Source organism: Microcaecilia unicolor, chromosome 3 (assembly GCF_901765095.1).
Source record: "Microcaecilia unicolor chromosome 3, aMicUni1.1, whole genome shotgun sequence".
NCBI classification, from domain to species: domain Eukaryota; kingdom Metazoa; phylum Chordata; class Amphibia; order Gymnophiona; family Siphonopidae; genus Microcaecilia; species Microcaecilia unicolor.
The window spans coordinates 260,792,095-260,812,654 of NC_044033.1; the positions used below are offsets into that span (position 1 = coordinate 260,792,095).

At 45.7% G+C, this 20,560-nt stretch overlaps 1 protein-coding gene across 1 annotated transcript in view; it reads left to right on the forward strand.

Annotated features, from left to right (window-relative positions):
- STXBP5 (syntaxin binding protein 5) overlaps positions 1-20,560 on the forward strand; it is a 789,999-nt gene that overhangs the window by 44,296 nt on the left and 725,143 nt on the right. The window contains exon 3 of the mRNA XM_030194976.1: positions 12,848-12,948. Within this exon, the coding sequence (XP_030050836.1) occupies positions 12,848-12,948 (101 nt within the window). The remainder of the gene's footprint in view (positions 1-12,847; positions 12,949-20,560) is intronic.

Here is a 20,560-nt window from a genome sequence, read left to right on the forward strand (position 1 = left end):
TCCTGGAGGGCTCACAATCTAAGGGCCCCATTTACCAACCTACGGCAAAAGTGGGCTGGTGCTGGCATCAGCACGTGTTTTACATGCGTTCTGAGGCCCCCTTTTACCACAGCTGGTAAAAGGGAAAGTCTCTCTTTCCTGCAGGAAATGGCCGGCCATTTTGTGGGGGAGCCCTTACCGCCATCCATTGAGGTGGCGGTAAGGGCTCCCGTGCTAACCCGATGGTAACCAGGCAGTGTGCAGCACTGCCCGATTATCACCGGGTACAATCCGCCATCCTGCGGTAGGGGCGGGAAGTATTGACGGGCTGCTGCAGTAGTCTGGCGGTATTTCTGTTATAGCGAGCGATAAGCCTGCATTGGGCACCACTGCTTAGTAAAAGGAGCCCTAAGTTTGTACATGAGGCAGTGGAGAGTTAAGTGACTTGTCCAATAGCACAAACAGCAGCAGCAGGATTTGAACAGGTTCTCTGACCACTAGGCAACTGGTCCGTTTCCCCCTCTTCTGTTCTCCTCCAACAAGACCCTGCCCTTTCCTCCAGGACTCAGCTGGGGATTCCCTAGTAGTCTAGTGGGATAGGATAGGAGCAGTTCCTCTCTGCTCCCACCCTTTCAGGCTGCAAGTGTCAAAATAGCGCTGATGACCTCTAGTGGTAGTATCACTAGTGTTCATCCAACCATTTAAGGGCATTTGCTCCTTATATGGAAGAATGACTTAAGACTACTACTACTTACTACTACTACTTATAATTTCTGTAGCGCTATTAGACATACGCAGCGCTGTACACTTGAACATGAAGAGACAGTCCCTGCTCGACAGAGCTTGCAATCTAATTATGACAGACAAACAGGACAAACAAGAGATAAAGGAATATTAAAGTCAGGATGATAAAATAAGGGTTCTGAACAAGTGAACAAGAGTTAGGAGTTAAAAGCAGCATCAAAAAGGTGGGGTTTTAGCTTAGATTTGAAGACTGCCAGAAATGGAGCTTGACGGACCGGCTCAGGAAGTCTATTCCAGGCATAAGGTGCAGCAAGATAAAAGGAACGGAGCTTCTTATAAGGAAGAATGACTTAAGACTACTACTAGTGGCCATTGGTGGAATTCTCTGCTCGAGGTTGAGGGGAGGGGATGGGTTGGGTCTCTTGGGGACTAGAAGGGTGGGGTACTTCTCTTCGCATATCCAGCAGATAGCCAAGACCTGTCGCTTCTTTCTCTATAACATCAGCAAAATTCGCCCTTTCCTATCTGAACACGCCACCCGAACTCTCATCCACTCTCTCATTACCTCTCGCCTTGACTACTGCAACCTACTCCTCACCGGCCTCCCACTTAGCCATCTTTCCCCCCTTCAATCCGTTCAGAACTCTGCTGCACGTCTTATCTTCCGTCTGGACCGATATGCTCATATCACCCCTCTCCTCAAGTCACTTCACAGGCTTCCGATCAGGTACCGCATACAGTTCAAGCTACTCCTACTAACCTACAAATGCACTCAATCTGCAGCCGCTCGTTACCTCTCTATCCTCATCTCCCTTTACATTCCTACCCGAAACCTCCGCTCACAGGACAAAACCCTCCTCTCAGTACCCTTCTCCTCCACCGCCAACTCCAGGCTCCGCCCTTTCTGCCTCGCCTCACCCTACGCTTGGAATAAACGCCTCGAGTCCATACGTCAAGCCCCCTCCTTGCCCATCTTCAAATCCTTGCTCAAAGCACACCTCTTCAATGTCGCTTTTGGCACCTAACCATTATACCTCTATTCAGGAAATCTAGACTGCCCCAACTTGACATTTCGTCCTTTAGATTGTAAGCTCCTTTTAGCAGGGACTGTCCTTCTTCGTTAAACTGTACAGCGCTGCGTAACCCTAGTAGCGCTTTAGAAATGTTAAGTAGTAGTAGTAGTACTTGTGATTTTTTTTGGGGGGGGGGAATTGACGATAATTTACATTGTTTGACCAATGGAATTTCAATAAGAATATCTTGTGCAGATCTTATGGAATGTCAAGGATCCTGATAGCGTCCAAAAGATAAGACAATGCTATCCCCTGTATAATATAAACAACAGTAGTCAAAAGCTTGAATCTAATCTGAAATAAGAAAAGGAACCAATATAATTCTCTCAAAATTGAAGTGTCCCTTTCAATAAGTTTGGCTGAAGTGTTAGAGATTAATTGCAGCCTGGTCAATGATTTTTCTTTTACTCATTTCTGCATAAACTATAGTCTAATGTCAGTAGGCAAACCAGACCTGGTGTGCTTTGCCCCGTAGGGTGCATTGTCTAGTTGAAACCAGTCTCATATTCACTGCTGAAGTGACAAGCAGTTGGCAGTTGATGGTGGTGGGTGTTGTGCCCTGAGCATGATATAGTTGTAAACGTCTACTGGGCATTGGATAGAACTCATGACCCATTAGTGTGAATCCATGAAAGATGCCACCATTAAGCTTTTATCATCCTGTAAGTAATTCTTTCAGGGTTTTTTTTTGTTTGGTATCTATAAACTGTGTAAAAAATGTTAACTTTGTTTTATTAAAAGTTTTGTGTTTCCGGTCACATGGATTATAGTAATTTGTATACCTGTGGGGCTTGTGAGGCTCCTAGGAAAATTATAGCTACATTTTTACATAACAATTTGATAGATTTATCTGTTTATAGTGATTAATAAAACCACAAGTATCTATGAATAATATCAAATTTGTATATCATTTTTAGGAATCAAATGTGCTATTTTAATAGATTACAATTCTTTTTTTAAAAATCTTTATAAGTTTTTAGAATAATACATTTCTCCGAGGACAAGCAGGCTGCTTGTTCTCACATGTGGGTTGTCGTCGTCCACGGCGGCCCCAGGAACAGAGATTTTCTAGTAAAATCTAAAAGAGCTTTGCGACAGCCAGCAAAGCATGGGACGGACGCACTGCGCATGCGCGGCCATCTTCCCACTCACGCGCGTCTGTTCCTGCCTCAGTTTGTTCTTTTCCACGGTGGACAGTGCCTGCTCGCGGTCTCTCTCCCTTAGGTCCCAGGAAAAATTCTTTTTGCGTGCTGTTTGCCGCTTTTTTCTCTTGTTTTTAGTCGCCTTTTTTCTTGTTTTTTTCTTTTCCAGTAAAAAAAAAAAAAAGAAATCCCTCTTTCCTTAGTTTTTGTCCTTTATAAGTTTCTTTTCGGTTCTGTTGTGGCCTTTTGGGCCATCCATCTGCGGTTCCCCTTTTTTGTGCCATTAGTCGGCACAATCAAGTCGTTTGACTTCGCCGCCGCGATTTTTCCGCTGATGTCATCAAAGCCTTCCAGCGGCTTCAAGAAGTGTGCTCGGTGCCAGCGGTCAATCTCGGGCACTGACCTGCACTCCTGGTGCATTCAGTGCCTTGGGCCCGACCATCGCCCAGACGCTTGCAAGTTGTGTCTTAGCTTGAAAAAGCAGACACAGGTGTCGAGAAGAGCTCTTCGGGACCGCCTTTTCGGAGCTCCGACTGATTCCTCGCCGTCGACGTCAACATCAGTACCGAGGTCAGTGGCGTTGATATTGGCACTGGGGATGGCATCGACATCGGGAGCGCAGATAATGGAAGTAGTGAGCCGTCGAGTTGGTCTCCACCTGTCTCGAAGGCTCCTGCTGTGCAGGCCCACCGGGACCGACAGATGTCAGACCCGACCCCGAGGAGGCATGTGGATTCCACGTCCTCCTCGTTGGTACCGGTGATGTGCTTCGAGCGAAGGCAAAGAAGCATCGGCACCGGTCTCCCTCGAGACACGGTACCGGGAGCTCTGGGGCGTTGAGGGATTCGGCACCCGGAAAGCGCCGACGCCGGGAGGAGTGCTCACCCTCCATACAGGAGGTGTTGGTGCGTTAATCTTCGGACAGCCCGGTACCGTCTCCCAGGCCTTCACAGGTTCTGACTTCAACCCCGGTACTGGCCCCACAGCCTTCCTCAACAGCGACTCTGGAGGAGAGCATTCAAGCCATTCTTCCAGGCCTGAAAGGACTGCTGCATCAGTCTGTTCCGGTACCGGGGGTGCTTGCACCCTCAGTACTGTAAATGGAAGCGGCGGCTGGCTCTGTGCCTGTGGTGAGGTCCCCGATGCCGGTACTGCATGCGGCATCGGCCTCGGCTGCCACCCAGGTTGACTCTCCATCGACGTCGATGGAGGGAGCTTCATCACCGCCATCGAGGACATGGTTCCTCGGCATCGAGACGGGCCCAGTTTTGGAATGTAGTTCGTGAACTCTTGTCCAATACTGAGGAGGATGCCTCCTGGGATGAAGGGGAAGACCCCAGATATTTCTCTTCCGAGGAGTCTTGTGGTCTTCCTTCTGATCCCACTCCTTCACCTGAGAGGAAGCTTTCTCCACCGGAGAGTCTGTCCTTCTCCTCCTTTATCCAGGAAATGTCTGTGGGCATTCCCTTCCCTGTGGTAAATGAGGATGAACCCAGGACTGAGATGCTCGAGGTACTGGACTATCCTTCCCCACCCAAGGAGTCATCCACTTCCCCTCTGCATAATGTCCTTAAGGAGACATTGTTGAGGAATTGGATGAAACCATTATCTAATCCCACCATCCCTAAGAAAGTGGAGTCCCAGTATCAGATCCATGGAGAACCTGAGTTGATGAGGTCCAGTTACCTCATGACTCTGCGGTTGTGGATTCCGCTCTCAAGAGAGCCAGAAGTACTAGAGATTTCGCCTCGGCACCCCGAGGCGAGAGGCTAGGACTCTTTTGGGAGGAAGGCCTACCAGTCCTCTATGCTCGTGTTCAAAATTCAGTCCTACCAGCTCTACACGAGCATTCACATGCGGAACAATGTTAAGCAACTGGCAGACTTGGTGGATAAGCTTCCTCCAGAGCACGCCAGGCCTTTTCAGGAGGTGGTCAGGCAACTGAAGGTGTGTCGTAAATTCTTGTCCAGGGGTGCTTATGACACTTTTAATGTTGCATCCAGATCCGCTGCTCAAGGTATAGTGATGCACAGACTCTCATGGCTGCGTGCCTCACCTGGACAATCGGACCCAGCAGCGGCTTGCGGATGTTCCTTGCCGGGGGGATAATATTTTTGGTGAGAAGGTCGAGCAGGTGGTAGAGCAGCTCCACCAGTGGGAAACCGCACTCAAGAAACTGTCCCACCGGGCGCCTTCAGCATCTACCTCAACAGGTAGACAATTTTTCAGGGGAAGAAGGAATGCTCCCTATGCTTACAATAAGCGTAGGTACAGTCCACCTTCCCGACAGCCTTCTCAGGCTCAGCCCCAGCGCGCTCTTTCACGTCAACAGTGTGTGCCCAGACAGGCCCCTGCAGCTCCCCAGCAAAAGCAAGGGGCGGGCTTTTGACTGGCTCCAGCTGAGCATAGCTGCCATAAACGTACCTGTGCCAGACGATCTACCAGTCGGAGGGAGGTTAAACATTTTTCACCAAAGTTGGCCTCTCATAACCTCTGACCGGTGGGTTCTTCAAATAGTCCGGTTGGGGTACTCCCTCAATTTGATCTCCAGACCTCTAAATTGTCCACCGGGAGCTCTGTCTTTCAGCTTCCAGCACAGGCAGATACTTGCAGAGGAACTCTCTGCCCTTCTCAGCGCCAATGCGGTCGATTCCGTTCCACCAGGGCAAGATGGGCCGAGATTCTATTCCAGGTACTTCCTTGTGCAAAAAAAAAAGGGGGGGATGCGTCCCATCCTAGACCTAAGGGCCCTGAACAAATATCTGGTCAGAGAAAAGTTCAGGATGGTTTCCCTGGGCCCCCTTTTTCCCATGATTCAGAAAAACGATTGGCTATGCTCTCTGGACTTAAAGGATGCTTACACTCACATTCCGATACTTCCAGCTCACAGGAAGTATCTGCGATTCCGTCTAGGGACACAGCACTTCCACTATTGTGTGCTACTCTTTGGGCTTGCCTCTGTGCCCAGGGTGTTTATAAAATGCCTGGCGGTAGTTGCAGCGTCGCTACGCAGACTGGGAGTGCATGTGTTTCCTTATCTCGACGATTGGCTGGTGAAGAACACCTCAGAGGCAGGAGCTGTAAAGTCCATGCAAATGACTAATCGACTCTTTGAGCTACTAGGGTTTGTCATCAATTACCCAAAGTCCCACCTTCTTCCAGTTCAACAACTATAATTTATAGGAGCCCTGCTGGACTCTCAGACAGCTCGGGCCTATCTTCCCAAGACGAGAGCAGACAACCTTCTGTCTCTCGTTTCCCTGGTCAGGGCATCTCAGCAGATCACGGCTCGGCAGATGTTGAGACTTCTAGGCCATATGTCCTCCACAGTTCATGTGACGCCCATGGCACGCCTGCACATGAGATCTGCTCAATGGACCCTAGCTTACCAGTGGTATCAAGCTGCGGGGAATCTAGAGGATGTGATCCAGCTGTCCACCGATTTTCACAATTCCCTTCAGGCGACCCTCAGGGGGAGGAATGCTGGCTTCGGCCTAACCCCTGGTAAGCCTTTCCTCAGCTGAGAGGTGCCCAGCTCTACCACCAGCTGCCTTTCAGGTGCTGTGGAGGACTTGCAGCTCATCTGCATATCCTTACAGCCTTCTCCGGGGTGACACCCAGGTCCACTCCGATCCACTCAGGGCCTCCGCTCTAGGTGCCGCGCGGGGCATTTTTTCTCTTTACATCTAATCTTCCCAGTTGCTAAAGTACCTCAGTCGTTTATGGCCCCTAATCACATTCTCTTCCTAGCCCTGTCCCTTCCTAACCTTTTCCCTCACCCCCTACCTCTCTCCGCTACAGGAACTCACTGCCCATCCATCGACTTCATCACCTCACCTTCTCTCCTACCCTCTTCCTCCCTCTTGGCTTTTAATCTCTGTCTCTTTCTTCCCTCCATTTTGCCTTCCCCATTCCACCTAAATACCTCTCGCCTTCGACGCCTTCGTGGCCACACCTCTCCTACTCTCCTCCGCTCTTTTTTACTCCTTCTCTTACTCTCAGCCGGTGACATCAATCCCAATCCTGGCCCTCCTCACCAACTATTATCCCAACTCTACAGATCTCACCGCGACCTCTCTAACCTCATCTCTATTCCTCTACTCCCCTCCTCTTCTCTGCCCTTCTCTTGCGCCCTATGGAATGCCCGCTCTATCTGTAACAAACTCCCCTATATCCAGGACCTCTTTATCTCGCGTCACCTCCATCTGCTCGCCATAACAGAAACCTGGCTCTGCCCTGATGACTCTGCTTCAGTCGCAGCCCTCTACCATGGCGGTTCTCTTTTTTCACATACTCCTCGCCCTGCTGGTCGCGGGGGCGGTGTTGGACTACTTCTCTCTCCCTCCTCCAGATTTCAACCCCTTCTTCCACCTCAATCTCACTGTTTTTCCTCCTTTGAAGTCCGCTCTATCCGCCTTTTCTCTCCTCTGCCTCTTCGAATAGCGGTCATTTATCGTCCCCCTGATAAGTCCCTTTCATCCTTTCTCAGTGACTTTGATGCCTGGCTTGCCTTCTTCCATGATCCTTCCTCTCCCTCTCTCGGTGACTTTAATATTCCTGCTAATGATCCTTCTAACTCTTATATTTCCAAGGTACTTGCTTTAACATCCTCCATTAATCTCCAACTATGCTCCACCTCCCCCACTCATCAAAATGGTCACTGTCTTGATCTTATCTTCTCCTCCAACTGTTCACCCTCTTGTTTCCTTGCCTCTGATCTTCCCCTCTCTGATCACCATATTATAACTTTCACACTTAAATCTCCTCCCTCCCAGTCCCGTCCTTTCTTATCTAATTTATCTAGGAATCTTCATAGTATTGACCCTTCATCTCTATCCTCCCATGTTTCAAATCTCCTCTCGACTGTGGCACCATCCACGTCTGTCAACGAGGCTGTTTCTTCTTACAACAATATTCTATCTTCTGCCTTAGACACTCTTGCACCTTTGATGACCCGCCCTATAAGGCGTACAAAACCCCAACCTTGGCTGACTTCTAATATCCGCTACCTACGTTCCTGTACCCGCTCCGCCGAACGCCTCTGGCGGAAATCTCGGACCCTTGCTGTTTTCTTACACTTTAAGTTCATGCTGACCTCCTTCCAATCTGCTCTTTTACGCGCCAAACAGGATTATTATATCCAACTGACTCTCTTGGCTCTAACCCTCGACTTTTCTTCACCACATTGAACTCTCTCCTCAAGGTGCCCCCTCCCCCAACTCCCCCTTCATTATCTCATCAGACCCTTGCTGAATTCTTTCACGACAAGGTTCAAAAGATAAACCTTGCATTCTCTACCTCGCCACCTCTCCCTCCACTAGTCCATTCCCCTCTCTCTCCTTCCCCTCATTCCCTTTCCTCCTTTCCTGAAGTTACTATAGAGGAAACTACACTTCTCCTTTCTTCCTCAAAATGTACCACCTGTTCCTCCGATCCCATTCCCACCAACCTTCTTAATGCCTTCTCTCCTGCTCTTATTCCTTTTATCTGTCACATTCTCAACCTCTCACTTTCCACTGCGACTGTGCCTGCTGCCTTTAAACATGCTGTGGTCACACCTCTCCTTAAGAAGCCTTCACTCGACCCTACTTGTCCCTCTAATTACCGACCCATCTCTCTCCTTCCATTTCTCTCCAAATTACTTGAGCGTGCTGTTCACCGCCGCTGCCTTGATTTTCTCTCCTCACATGCTATTCCTGACCCACTACAATCTGGTTTTTGCCCTCTCCACTCAACAGAAACTGTGCCTACTAGTCTCCAATGACCTATTACTGGCTAAATCCAGAGGTCAATATTCCATCCTCATTTTTATTGATCTTTCCGCTGCTTTTGACACTGTCGATCACAGCATACTTCTCGATACCCTGTCCTCACTTGGATTCCAGGGCTCTGTCCTTTCCTGGTTCTCTTCCTGCCTCTCCCTCCGCACCTTTAGTGTTCACTCTGGTGGATCCTCTTCTACTTCTATCCCTCTGCCTGTCGGTGTACCTCAGGGTTCTGTTCTTGGTCCCCTCCTCTTTTCTATCTACACTTCTTCCCTTGGTTCATTAATCTCATCCCATGGCTTTTCCTACCATCTCTATGCTGATGACTCCCAAATCTACCTTTCTACCCCTGATATCTCACCTTGCATCCAAACCAAAGTTTCAGCGTGCTTGTCTGACATTGCTGTCTGGATGTCTCAACACCACCTGAAATTAAACATGACCAAAACCAAGCTTCTCATTTTTCCCCCCAAACCCACCTCCCCACTCCCCCCGTTTTCTATTTCTGTTGATGGCTCTCTCATTCTCCCTGTCTCCTCAGCTCGAAACCTTGGGGTCATCTTTGACTCTTCTCTCTCCTTCTCTGCTCATATCCAGCAGATCGCCAAGACCTGTCGTTTCTTTCTTTACAACATCCGTAAAATCCTCCCCTTTCTTTCTGAGCACTCTACCAAAACCCTCATCCACACCCTTGTCACCTCTCGCTTAGACTACTGCAATCTGCTTCTTGCTGGCCTCCCACTTAGTCACTTCTCCCCTCTCCAATCGGTTCAAAACTCTGCTGCCCGTCTCGTCTTCCGCCAGGGTCGCTTTACTCATACTACCCCTCTCCTCAAGTCGCTTCACTGGCTCCCTATCCATTTTCGCATCCTGTTCAAACTTCTTCTACTAACCTATAAATGTACTCATTCTGCTGCTCCCCAGTATCTCTCCACACTCGTCCTTCCCTACACCCCTTCCCGTGCACTCCGCTCCATGGATAAATCCTTCTTATCTGTTCCCTTCTCCACTACTGCCAACTCCAGACTTCGCGCCTTCTGTCTCACTGCACCCTATGCCTGGAATAAACTTCCTGAGTCCCTACGTCTTGCCCCATCCTTGGCCATCTTTGAATCTAGACTGAAAGCCCACCTCTTTAACATTGCTTTTGACTCGTAACCACTTGTAACCACTCGCCTCCACCTACCCTCCTCTCCTCCTTCCTGTACACATTAATTGATTTGATTTGCTTACTTTATTGTTGTCTATTAGATTGTAAGCTCTTTGAGCAGGGACTGTCTTTCTTCTATGTTTGTGCAGCGCTGCGTATGCCTTGTAGCGCTATAGAAATGCTAAATAGTAGTAGTAGTAGTAGTGGTGGACAATTCGATCCAGTCTGACCCAGGGATGTCCCTTCCAGGTTCCTCAGCCTCAAAAAGTGCTGACCACGGATGCATCTCTCTTGGGGTGGGGAGCGCATGTAGATGGGCTCCACACTCAGGGAGCTTGGTCTTTCCAGGTGTCAGGTCTTCAGATCAATCTACTGGAGCTGCGAGCGATCTGGAACGCTCTGAAGGCTTTCAGAAATTGGCTGTCCAATCAAATTATTCAAATTCAAACAGACAACCAGGTTGCCATGTATTACGTCAACAAGCAGGGGGGGCACCTGCAATGGCCCTTTGTGTCGGAAGGCCGTCCAGATGTGGCTTGGGCTCGCCGTTACGGCATGTTTCTCCAGGCCACGTATCTGGCAGGCGTAAACAACAGTCTGGCTGTCAGATTGAGCAGGACAATGCAACCTCACGAGTGGTCGCTCAACTGCAGGGTTGTTCACAAGATCTTCCGAGAGTGGGGCACCCCCTTGGTGGATCTTTTTGCCACTCAGCTCAATCACAAAGTCCCTCAGTTCTGTTCCAGACTTCAGGCCCACGACAGACTAGCGTCAGATGCCTTTCTCCTTCATTGGGGGAAGGGCCTGTTGTACGCATATCCTCCCATACCTCTCGTGGGGAAGACTTTGCTGAAACTCAAGCAAGACCGCGGAACCATGATTCTGATTGCACCCTTTTGGCCACGTCAGATTTGGTTCCCTTTTCTTTTGGAGTTGTTCTTCGAAGAACCGTGGAGATTGGAGTGTTTTCCAACCCTCATCACTCAGAACGAGGGGGCGCTTCTGCATCCTGACCTCCAGTCTCTGGCTCTCACGGCCTGGATGTTGAGAGCATAGACTTCGCTTCCTTGGGTCTTTCTGAGGGTGTCTCCCGAGTCTTGCTTGCGTCCAGGAAAGATTCCACAAAGAAGTGTTACTCTTTTAAGTCGAGGAGGTTTGCTGTCTGGTGTGACAGCAAGGCCCTATATCCTCGCTCTTGTCCTACACAGACCCTGCTTGAATACCTTCTACACTTGTCAGTCTGGTCTCAAGACCAACTCCGTAAGAGTTCATCTTAGAGCGATTAGTGCTTTCCATTATCGTGTAGAGGGTAAGCCTATCTCTGGACAGCCTTTAGTTGTTCACTTCATGAGAGGTTTGCTTTTGTCAAAGCCCCCTGTCAAACCTCCACCAGTGTCATGGGATCTCAACGTTGTCCTCACCCAACTGATGAAACCTCCTTTTGAGCCACTGGATTCCTGCCATCTGAAGTACTTGACCTGGAAGGTCATTCTTGTTGGCTGTTACTTCAGCTCATAGAGTCAGTGAGCTGCAAGCCTTGGTAGCCCATGCTCCTTATACTAAATTTCATCATAATAGAGTAGTCCTCCGCACACACCCTAAGTTCTTGCTGAAGGTGGTGTCCATCTGAACCAGTCAATTGTCTTGCCAACATTTTTTCCCCGTCCTCATACCTGCCCTGCTGAACGTCAGTTGCATACATTGGACTACAAGAGGCCTTCTATGTGGAGCGGACAAGCCGCATCAGACAGTCTGCCCAAATGTTTGTTTCTTTTGATCCCAACAGAAGGGAAACGCACCATTTCAAATTGGCTAGCAATCATTCCTTCACTTATGCCCAAGCTGGGCTGACACTTGAGGGTCATGTCACGGCTCATAGTGTTAGAGCCATGGCAGCGTCAGTGGCTCACTTGAAGTTGGCCACTATTGAAGAGATTTGCAAGGCTGCGACGTGGTCATCTGTCCACACATTCACCTCTCATTACTGCCTTCAGCAAGATTCCCGACGCAACAGTCGGTTCGACCAGTCGGTGCTGCAGAATCTGTTTGGGGTTTAGAATCCAACTCCACCCCCCAGGCCCATTTTTGTTCTGTTCCAGGCTGCACTCTCAGTTAGCTGTTCTTTGTAGGTCAATCTCTGTTATGTCCTCGCCGTTGCAAGGCCTGATTGACATTTCTTTGTTGTTTTGAGTGAGCCTGGGGGCTAAGGATACCCCATCAGTGAGAACAAGCAGCCTGCTTGTCCTCAGAGAAAGCGAAGATACTTACCTGTAGCAGGTATTCTCCAAGGACAGCAGGCTGATTGTTCTCAGCAACTTGCCCACCTCCCCTTTGGAGTTGTTTTTATTCTTTATTTGCTTTTGATATAACTGAGGCGGGAACGGACGCGCGCGGGTGGGAAGATGGCCGCACGTGCGCAGTGCATCCATCCCGTGCTTTTCTGGCTGTCGCAAAGCTCTTTTAGATTTTACTAGAAAATCTCCGTTCCTGGGGCCGCCGTGGACGACGACAACCCACATGTGAGAACAATCAGCCTGCTGTCCTCGGAGAATACCTGCTACAGGTAAGTATCTTCGCTATGTGTGAGAAATGAACAAGCTCCATATGGTGTATCCAATTAATCAGCAAACATTTTCAAAGACTAAAATAAAAGCAACAAACAAAAAAAAAAAGTAGCAGTAGGTTAACAGAGAATATTACAATTCTTAAGTAAATTTTTGATGTTTCTATTATATACATTTTGGTGTATGAAAATATTACATTTTGGCATATAGAATGCTGTGGAATAATGGAGAAATATTTTCAGAAATCATGACATTTAAATTATTGCTAGATCAGGCAATTTTGATTACATTCAGAGTATCTACATCTTGACTCCTTCTATCTAGTAAGGGGGAAGGGATAAGAATAGAGGGTTAGAAGGGTTTTCTTTGGATTCAGGTTTGAATGTAGTCTGCATAATTCTGGTCCAAACTATGTCTTAATATTTTTAAGGGAGCTCTTGTGAGTGCCTTGGCTGATGACAGTTTACATCTATGGAATTTGCGTCAAAAGAGGCCTGCCATACTTCATTCTCTCAAATTTAACAGAGAAAGGTAAGAAATTATAAAAATGTGGCAAAGTATAACTTGTTTCAGCTTTTAAAACACGTGTAGTTGCCTCCTTGCATAATTTCTCTATTTGTTAATTAATCATACAGGGATCTGCATTTATACTGCCAGCTCCTAGCAATGAGACAAATAAATGTCCTACCTTCTACATTGATACAAGGGTGCAAGAAATCATTTGTCAGATAAATTTCTGTTAATACCACAGAGTGCAGTTCATATGAGAGTGTGTGGTGAGAAAGCAAGCGAGCAAGGTGATAGGCCTTGGGGCACTGGTACCACTTCTTCAAGACTTTTCTAGAAGGGGAATGGTTATCATTGACTGCACTGGATTGGGAATTAGAAAAAGGTATTTGGAAGTGTGGAGTGGATTAAAGACATAATGGGATAGGAAGACATAATAAGTAAGTATTGTAATTGGTCTGGATTATTATTTGGGGTAAACGTGAGCTAGCAAGAAATTCAAAGAATAGAGGAACAATGGTAAGTGTAGAAGGGAGAATTTGAATATGTGCTGGTAGATGGAATGGTTGGGGAGGTAGTCGGTGTATAATAGAACAAAATGTACAGGAGGATTACAAATTCAGGGGACTAGAGGTAACTATAGGGCAGATAAATGGGAAGAGTTCAAAAAGATGGGTCATTTGAAGTATGCGAAGGAGAACTTGGAGGTATAGTTGGAACAGTGTAGAAGTATGGGGTAGAATATATTTGGAAAGTTATTAGAGTGGATCGATGAAATGTAGAATAGGAAAAATAGTGGAAGAAAGTGAAATTGGAAGGAGCAGGTTGACATTTTGTTTGCTTACCTCTTGTGATGATGATTTCTCATCTTAAAATCAGTTATGCAGTTTTGATTGATTATGGATGGAAAAGGGTTGATAACAATGTATGCTGGAATAGTATTTGGACAGATTATTGTAATCTACTCTGTTTTGATCTTCTTTAGAACTTGGAAGTGATGGCAACTCCTTTAGAATATGCTCATGGTAGGGTGGATATTCTCTCGCCATTTTAGCCTGGTTCTGAGGGAGTTACACTGACTACCAGTTGATTAGCGAATGCAATTTAACATCTTGGTTACTTTTATTCAAGGTGATGCATCTTATGGGCCAAGACATTTGAAGAATTTGCTGAGCTGGCATTGTCCAGTGAGAGTATTAAGATCTTCATTTGCTTTGTTACAATTATCACTGTTTCCTGGGTTGACTGAATTAAAATAGAGAACATTTTTTTTTAATTTTTCCTCCAGAGATTTGTAATAAAATTATGTTGGAGTTGCATTTAGAAATCGATTATTTGGTTTTAGCGGTGGGGGGAAGTAAAAACTGATTTTCCCCCTAGGTGTTTGAGTAGGTGATGATTTTACGGTTGGGTTAAATGTGTTTTAATATGTGTTCATATATATCTTATTCTAATTATATATGAATAAGAAGGTGCTCATTTTCAAAGCACATAGACTACAAAGTTACATACATGCTCATTTTCAAAAGAGAAAAACGTCCAAAAAGTGGCATAAGTCTGCATTTGGATGTTTTTCTCACAAAAACATCCAAATCAGTATTTTCAAAACCTATTTTTAGACGTTTTTCTCTGAAGTCCGCCAGAAGTGCGTCCAAATCTCAAGGGGGAGCGCCAGGTGCGTGTTCAGGGCGGAATGAGCATTCCGAAGACTTAGACGTTTTTCAGCCATAATGGAACAAAACAAAACCGTCCAGGACTAAAACTTAGACGTTTTGAGCTAGACATGTTTTTATTACGAATAAGGCACGAAAAGGTGCCCTAAATAACCAGATGACAACTGGAGGGAATCAGGAATGACCTTCCCTTATTCCCCCAGTGGTCACTAACCACCTCCCACACCCTGGGAATGTGATTTAAAACATTACTTGTCAGCCTCTATTCCAGTCTGATATTATACTCAGGTCCATTAGAACAGCATACAGGGCCCTGGAATAGTCTAGTGTTGGGTGCAGTGCACTGCAGACAGGTGGACCCAGGCTCCTACCTCCCCCTACCTGTTACACTTGTGGTGGAAACTGTGAGACCTCTAAAACTCACCAGAAACCCACTGTACCCACATATAGGTGCCCCTTTCACCTGTAAGGGTGATGGTTGTGGTGTACAGTTGGGGGTAGTGGGTTTTAGGGGGGGCTCAGCACAGAAGGTAAGATGGTGAGATGTGTACCTGGGAGCGTTTTATGAAGTCCACTGCAGTGCCCCCTAGGGCGCCCTATTGTTGTCCTGGGATGTCAGAGGGATCAGTCTACAAAAAATGCTGGCTCCTCCTACATCCCAATGGCTTGATTTTGTGCGTTTTGCACTTGGACATTTCTTTTTTTTTCAAAAATGGACCAAAAAACAAAACGTCCAAATCACAAAACGTTGTTCAGAACAGTGTTTTCAAAAACAAAAGATAGACATTTTTCTTTTTTGAAAACGGCCTTCTTTCCTATTCGGATTTTGGACGTTTTTTTACAAAACGTCCAAAGTCGTACATAGACGTCATATCGAAAATACCCCTCATAGTAAACTATGTAACTTTGTAAGTGTGTTCTTTGAAAATGAGTCTCCAAGTCTGAGTAAATAAAAAAAAAAAGAAAGAAATTAGCAAGCCTTGAAGACATAAAACTTGAAGATTGAAAAATAATGGAGCTGAGGATTTGAACTTTCTGTGGGCACTGCAGAGTGCACACATTTACTTGTGGTAGTGTGTATATTTTTATTTGTCTGTCCAGTCTGCATATGTATATGTGCAGGCTTCTGGTGTATCTAATCCCTGTTTTATAAATATGATTTATTCATCTTACCTCTTCAAAACAATAAACTCGTTGCCCCTGCAACTTTTAAATTAGTGCATTTCTCTCCCCCCTCCCCCCCACCAAAAAAAAACTACCCCAAAGTTATCATTACTCTTTCTCCTGCCGGGCCTGCCACCGCTATCACTCTACCTCTGCCCGGCATAGAATAAGTCGGTATGGTGTGGGACTTCCACCAGAGGTCCATGCTGCAAAGCTTGCACCCTCCTGTGACTTCATGCTGGAAAGAGTGAGAAGCAGCAAGGCTTGAGTGTGGCCCTGCTGCTGCTGCAGTAAGCAAGGTAAAAGTGGCAAGAAGACTCCATTTGTGCCTGGTGCCCCCATCCCATGTTTTCCTTGATTCCACTATTGCACAGGCCCTGAGTAAGCTTGCCTTCTAATGCCTCCAGCCATATGCCTTATGTACTGCACTTTAAAATAGTTGTTATATATGGTTGCTTTTTCTGTTGTACACATTGTGAGATTAATTTTACAACAGGGTACATTGGCAGAAGAGACACAGGAGGATATGTTGTACTCTATAAAGGCAGCATATGCATCTATAGGCCTTTTATAAATTAGCTCCACAGAAAGCTCTTGAATAGTTATACCTGCTATGATGTGCTTCTATGTGCACAGTTGCTCCCTCGGAGTTACATGCAGAAAAGTTGGTGTACAGAAATCTTACGGGCTGTTTTACTAAAGTGTGGCAAGTTTTTGCACTTAAAATAAAAGTGCAGTAAATGCAAAGGCAGTGCGGTATCTGTTAGGGGTGTGCCTGGCATGTCCTCTGGAGTTATTCCAGAGAAGAATTCTTTATCATGTGATAGGATTATTTGTAAATGGTGCAGATGCATGAGAAATACCATACACTAAATGAAGAGTCCACATCTGTTCTGCAGCCATAACCCAACCAATTCCTGCCCTCTAACACGGCATACAGTTAACGCACAAATTAGTGATGCTGTCATACCACAGTGGTAGTGCTTGTACGCTAACAATTCACACATGAGCTGCTTACTGTGCTTTAGTAAAAGGGCACCATAGTGCTTGGTTTTATGCAGTATGATGGAAGTTCTATAACTGGGTGTCTACTTTCCTCTATAGATTACTAGCAAAACTGCTTACATACAAGCTTAAAAAGTTAAGTGCCAGCACTTGTGTTAGCTGGGGAGCTGGTGTAAGTGTTAGCGCCTAACTGCAAGAAATAAAATTTCGAATGGTTGATGTAATCTTAGGCGGGGGCTTCATATAAATCCAAATCAACATGCCCAGCGCTCAGTTCAGTTCTTGATCTCTTTATTGAGAAAGTGTTCTCATGATATCCAGTAGACTGACGGGCATTGAATAAAATTGGGTCTGTCGGAACAGTTTGGGCAGCGGAAGCAATGGGATTTCTACTACCCTGAAAAGGACTGCATGCTCCCTTTAAATACTTAATCACTCCGACCTTGTATTTGCTCATGACTGCTTTACACAGTCTGGGCAGTGGCAAGCTCCATAATTAGAAAGAAACCCAGTAGTCAGTAGATATAATAATATGGTTTATTAGCATCAGCATCTTACCCAAAGGCAGTACAGGCAAATTAGGCGTTCATCTCTGGAACATGATGGGATAACACTTCACACAGCAGGTGCAGTCTGTCCTCTCTCTTCAGCCTTCTGCCCTGATACCCTTCAGACTGCCCTTTTTATACCCTTCTGGCTCTATTCATCCCAATGGACCCTAACTTTCTCGCCAGAACTCTTTGGCCCTTATCAGTTAATAAGAATGACTTCACATGTTCCCAAGCCTTCCTCCAGCCACCCTTTGGATGTTCTCATCTTACTTGCACCTGACCTACTGCTATCATCCACTAGCCAAAACATCTTTGCTCATGACGTCTCGCAGGTGCCAGTTCCACCATTGTTGACAGAGCAGACTCCCCCCTCCCCTGTCAGCTTTCTGAGAACTCACTTCAACTTTTGCTGCAGTGAAATGTATCTGTGTCAGAGATGATCTTTGATTTTTACAGGCCTAGTTCTTAGCCTGAGTCATTGGCCTGTATTTCACTGAGAGCAAGTGACAGCATATTTCTACAGCATGTTGATTTGGATTTAACTGCAAAAAATATACATATAACTTAAGCATTTAACTTGTAGAATAGTATAAGTGTGAGTACTGTCCAAGCTTGGTCCATGTGTATGCCTCCTTTGGAAATACATGTTATGTGAGTTAAGCATATGTTTACAGAACAGCGCAAAGGCAGAATTTATGTGCACACATATGTACATAAATGTCATTATTCTAAACATTTACAAATGTAAATGGCAAGTAAATGTTCCTGCCTGTGTTCTAGAATTACCCCCATGTGCATAGGTACTCCCATGGATGACCAAAAAAGAGCAGGGCAATTGATCCACAAGATCCAATATGGTGAAAATAAAAGAGCAGATCAGGAGAAGCTCCCTTATATATATTTATTCAACACAACTATTTTTATTTTCAAATTTGTTTATTAAGTTTCACAGAAAGTTACAAATCATGTTGTGTAAAGGTCTCTAGACAAATGGCGTTCCTAGTATAAACAGAATATCTATGATTCCACTATTCTCTTAAATTATAACTGATATAAACCTCTGATCTACAAAATTTCTAATTTTGTGATGATCTACATACTACATCCGAAGACTGTATATAACTTTATTCAGCACAACTATTAAAGTAGACAGTAGCCTGGCACGGCCATGTTTTGCCCTTTCTGGGGGGATGCGTTAGGAGCTGAGACTGTTAATAAATACATAAAATCAATATTAGTATCAAATGATAAAACCACAAAAGGTATCTATAATGTCAGTATAAAGGAATGTTATAATTATGACATAAAAACATTTTAATGACATACATTTTTTTTACTTATCTGAAAGAGTATAAAAAAGTTATAACTCAATATATCATTGTAATGTCACCCTTTTTGATTCCAAATTATCAAGAGAAGCAGTTCCAACGGAATAAACAATCTAAGAAAGGTCTTGTCTCTCTAGTCTAGCTTAAATTCACCCATGATACTGCGTGACGAGAATATATTAAAACTGTCCATGCAAAACCCAATCCACTTAAATGTCCAAAATTTCAAAACAATGCTCTTCCACAATTGTTCAAACCGAAAATGTAATCAAACTAAAATCTGTATATATTTAAGCAGTGGCCAGCCACCCTTCTTAATAGATTTTTTGTTCATCAGAAATTGCTTTATTAAGAAATTAATTCTGAGTATTATGATAAGGAAAGATAAAGCAACATTTTGCTATCATAGTAAATTTAGAATTAGAATTAAGTACTTACAGGAGGAAGTGACGTCACCTAATAGCATGGCCGCATAAGAGCTAAGCTCCCACAGCCTCACAGAGGAATTAAGCTAAAACAGAAGAAATAGCGCTGTTTGAGACACGAGACAGAGCCAGAGAATTAAAGAGAAATCATAGCGGCGAATATATCTGGGATCAGAACCCAAAGTGGCGGATCTCTCCCGTTTTGCTTTTAAAGCAAAAACAGCGGCGTCCCGAAACAAAATGGCGGAGATGCGGAAGGCATCGGAGCTAGCGAATGGAGGGAAAACAAAGTCGGCGGGAAACGCATCAGAGCTCCAAAACGAGCGAGCAATAGACGACAAGGTCCCACAAAAATTAGAAACGTGGTTACAGGACATTAGCGCTGATTTGAAGGCACTTCGGGCGGAGATGGTGACGCTCAAAGAGGATCTGAGAGGGGAGATACGAGAGCTGGGCTCACGCCTAGAGGACATCGAAGCGCAGATGGAAACTCACAGTGAGGCCATGGGAAGCATGGACCAGCAACTTGGTGAGGTTCAGGGGACCCAGCAACAACTTTGGGACAAAATAGAAGATCTAGAAAATCGGGGCCGACGCAACAATTTAAGGTTTCGAGGCCTGCCAGAAGTACCCGCGTACCAAGACTGCGAACATGTGGTACAACAATTGGTTAGTGCACTGCTCTCAGACAACGGAGAAACGGTAGAAGCCGCTACCATACAATTAGAAAGAGCACATAGAGCACTGGGTGCCAATCGGAGCAATAAATCAAAGGACATAATCGCCTGCTTTTCTAGCTTTAAACTAAAAGAGCGGGTGCTGAAAAGAGCCCGCCAGGTGCCAGACTTTCACTGGGACTCTTATGCTATCGAAATTTATCAGGACCTGGCTGCAGCAACTTTAAAAAGAAGGGGTGACCTGAAACCATTTACCAGGCACTTAAGAGAACTCAAAATTCAATATAGATGGAGGCACCCCTTTGCACTAGCTTTTTATAAAGATGGAAACATGCATCAAATAAAATCTATTGAAGAGGCGAGGGCTATTTGCCCTGAAACACCAGAACCGGAAGAGAGAAGAGCAGGGGGTCAAGAGAAAAAGAATATCACTAGACCCTTACCACCAAGATGGCAAAGAGTGGGGAAAGGGCCCAGAAGACTACAACGCCAACAATCGGCTACAAGAGTCACCTGAAATTAAACAAGACTCAAATGGACTCAAGTTCACTGTTAATGCATAAGCTGCAGATAATCTGTTAATGTAAGGTATGGAATCATGAGAACTCTGTGGGGTAAACGGGAAGCGGGGCGGCTACTTCCTCCATAGGTAGACACTCGCGGATATACCACGGGGTATTACACAATTGTTAGGGACATTGGGGGGGAAGGGAAGGGGGTTAATCAAAAGAGGGAGGGGGAGGGGGATTTGTGTTGTGTGATAGCAAGGGAGACTCAGATATATATAACAAAGATCACGGAGCAATTGGGCAG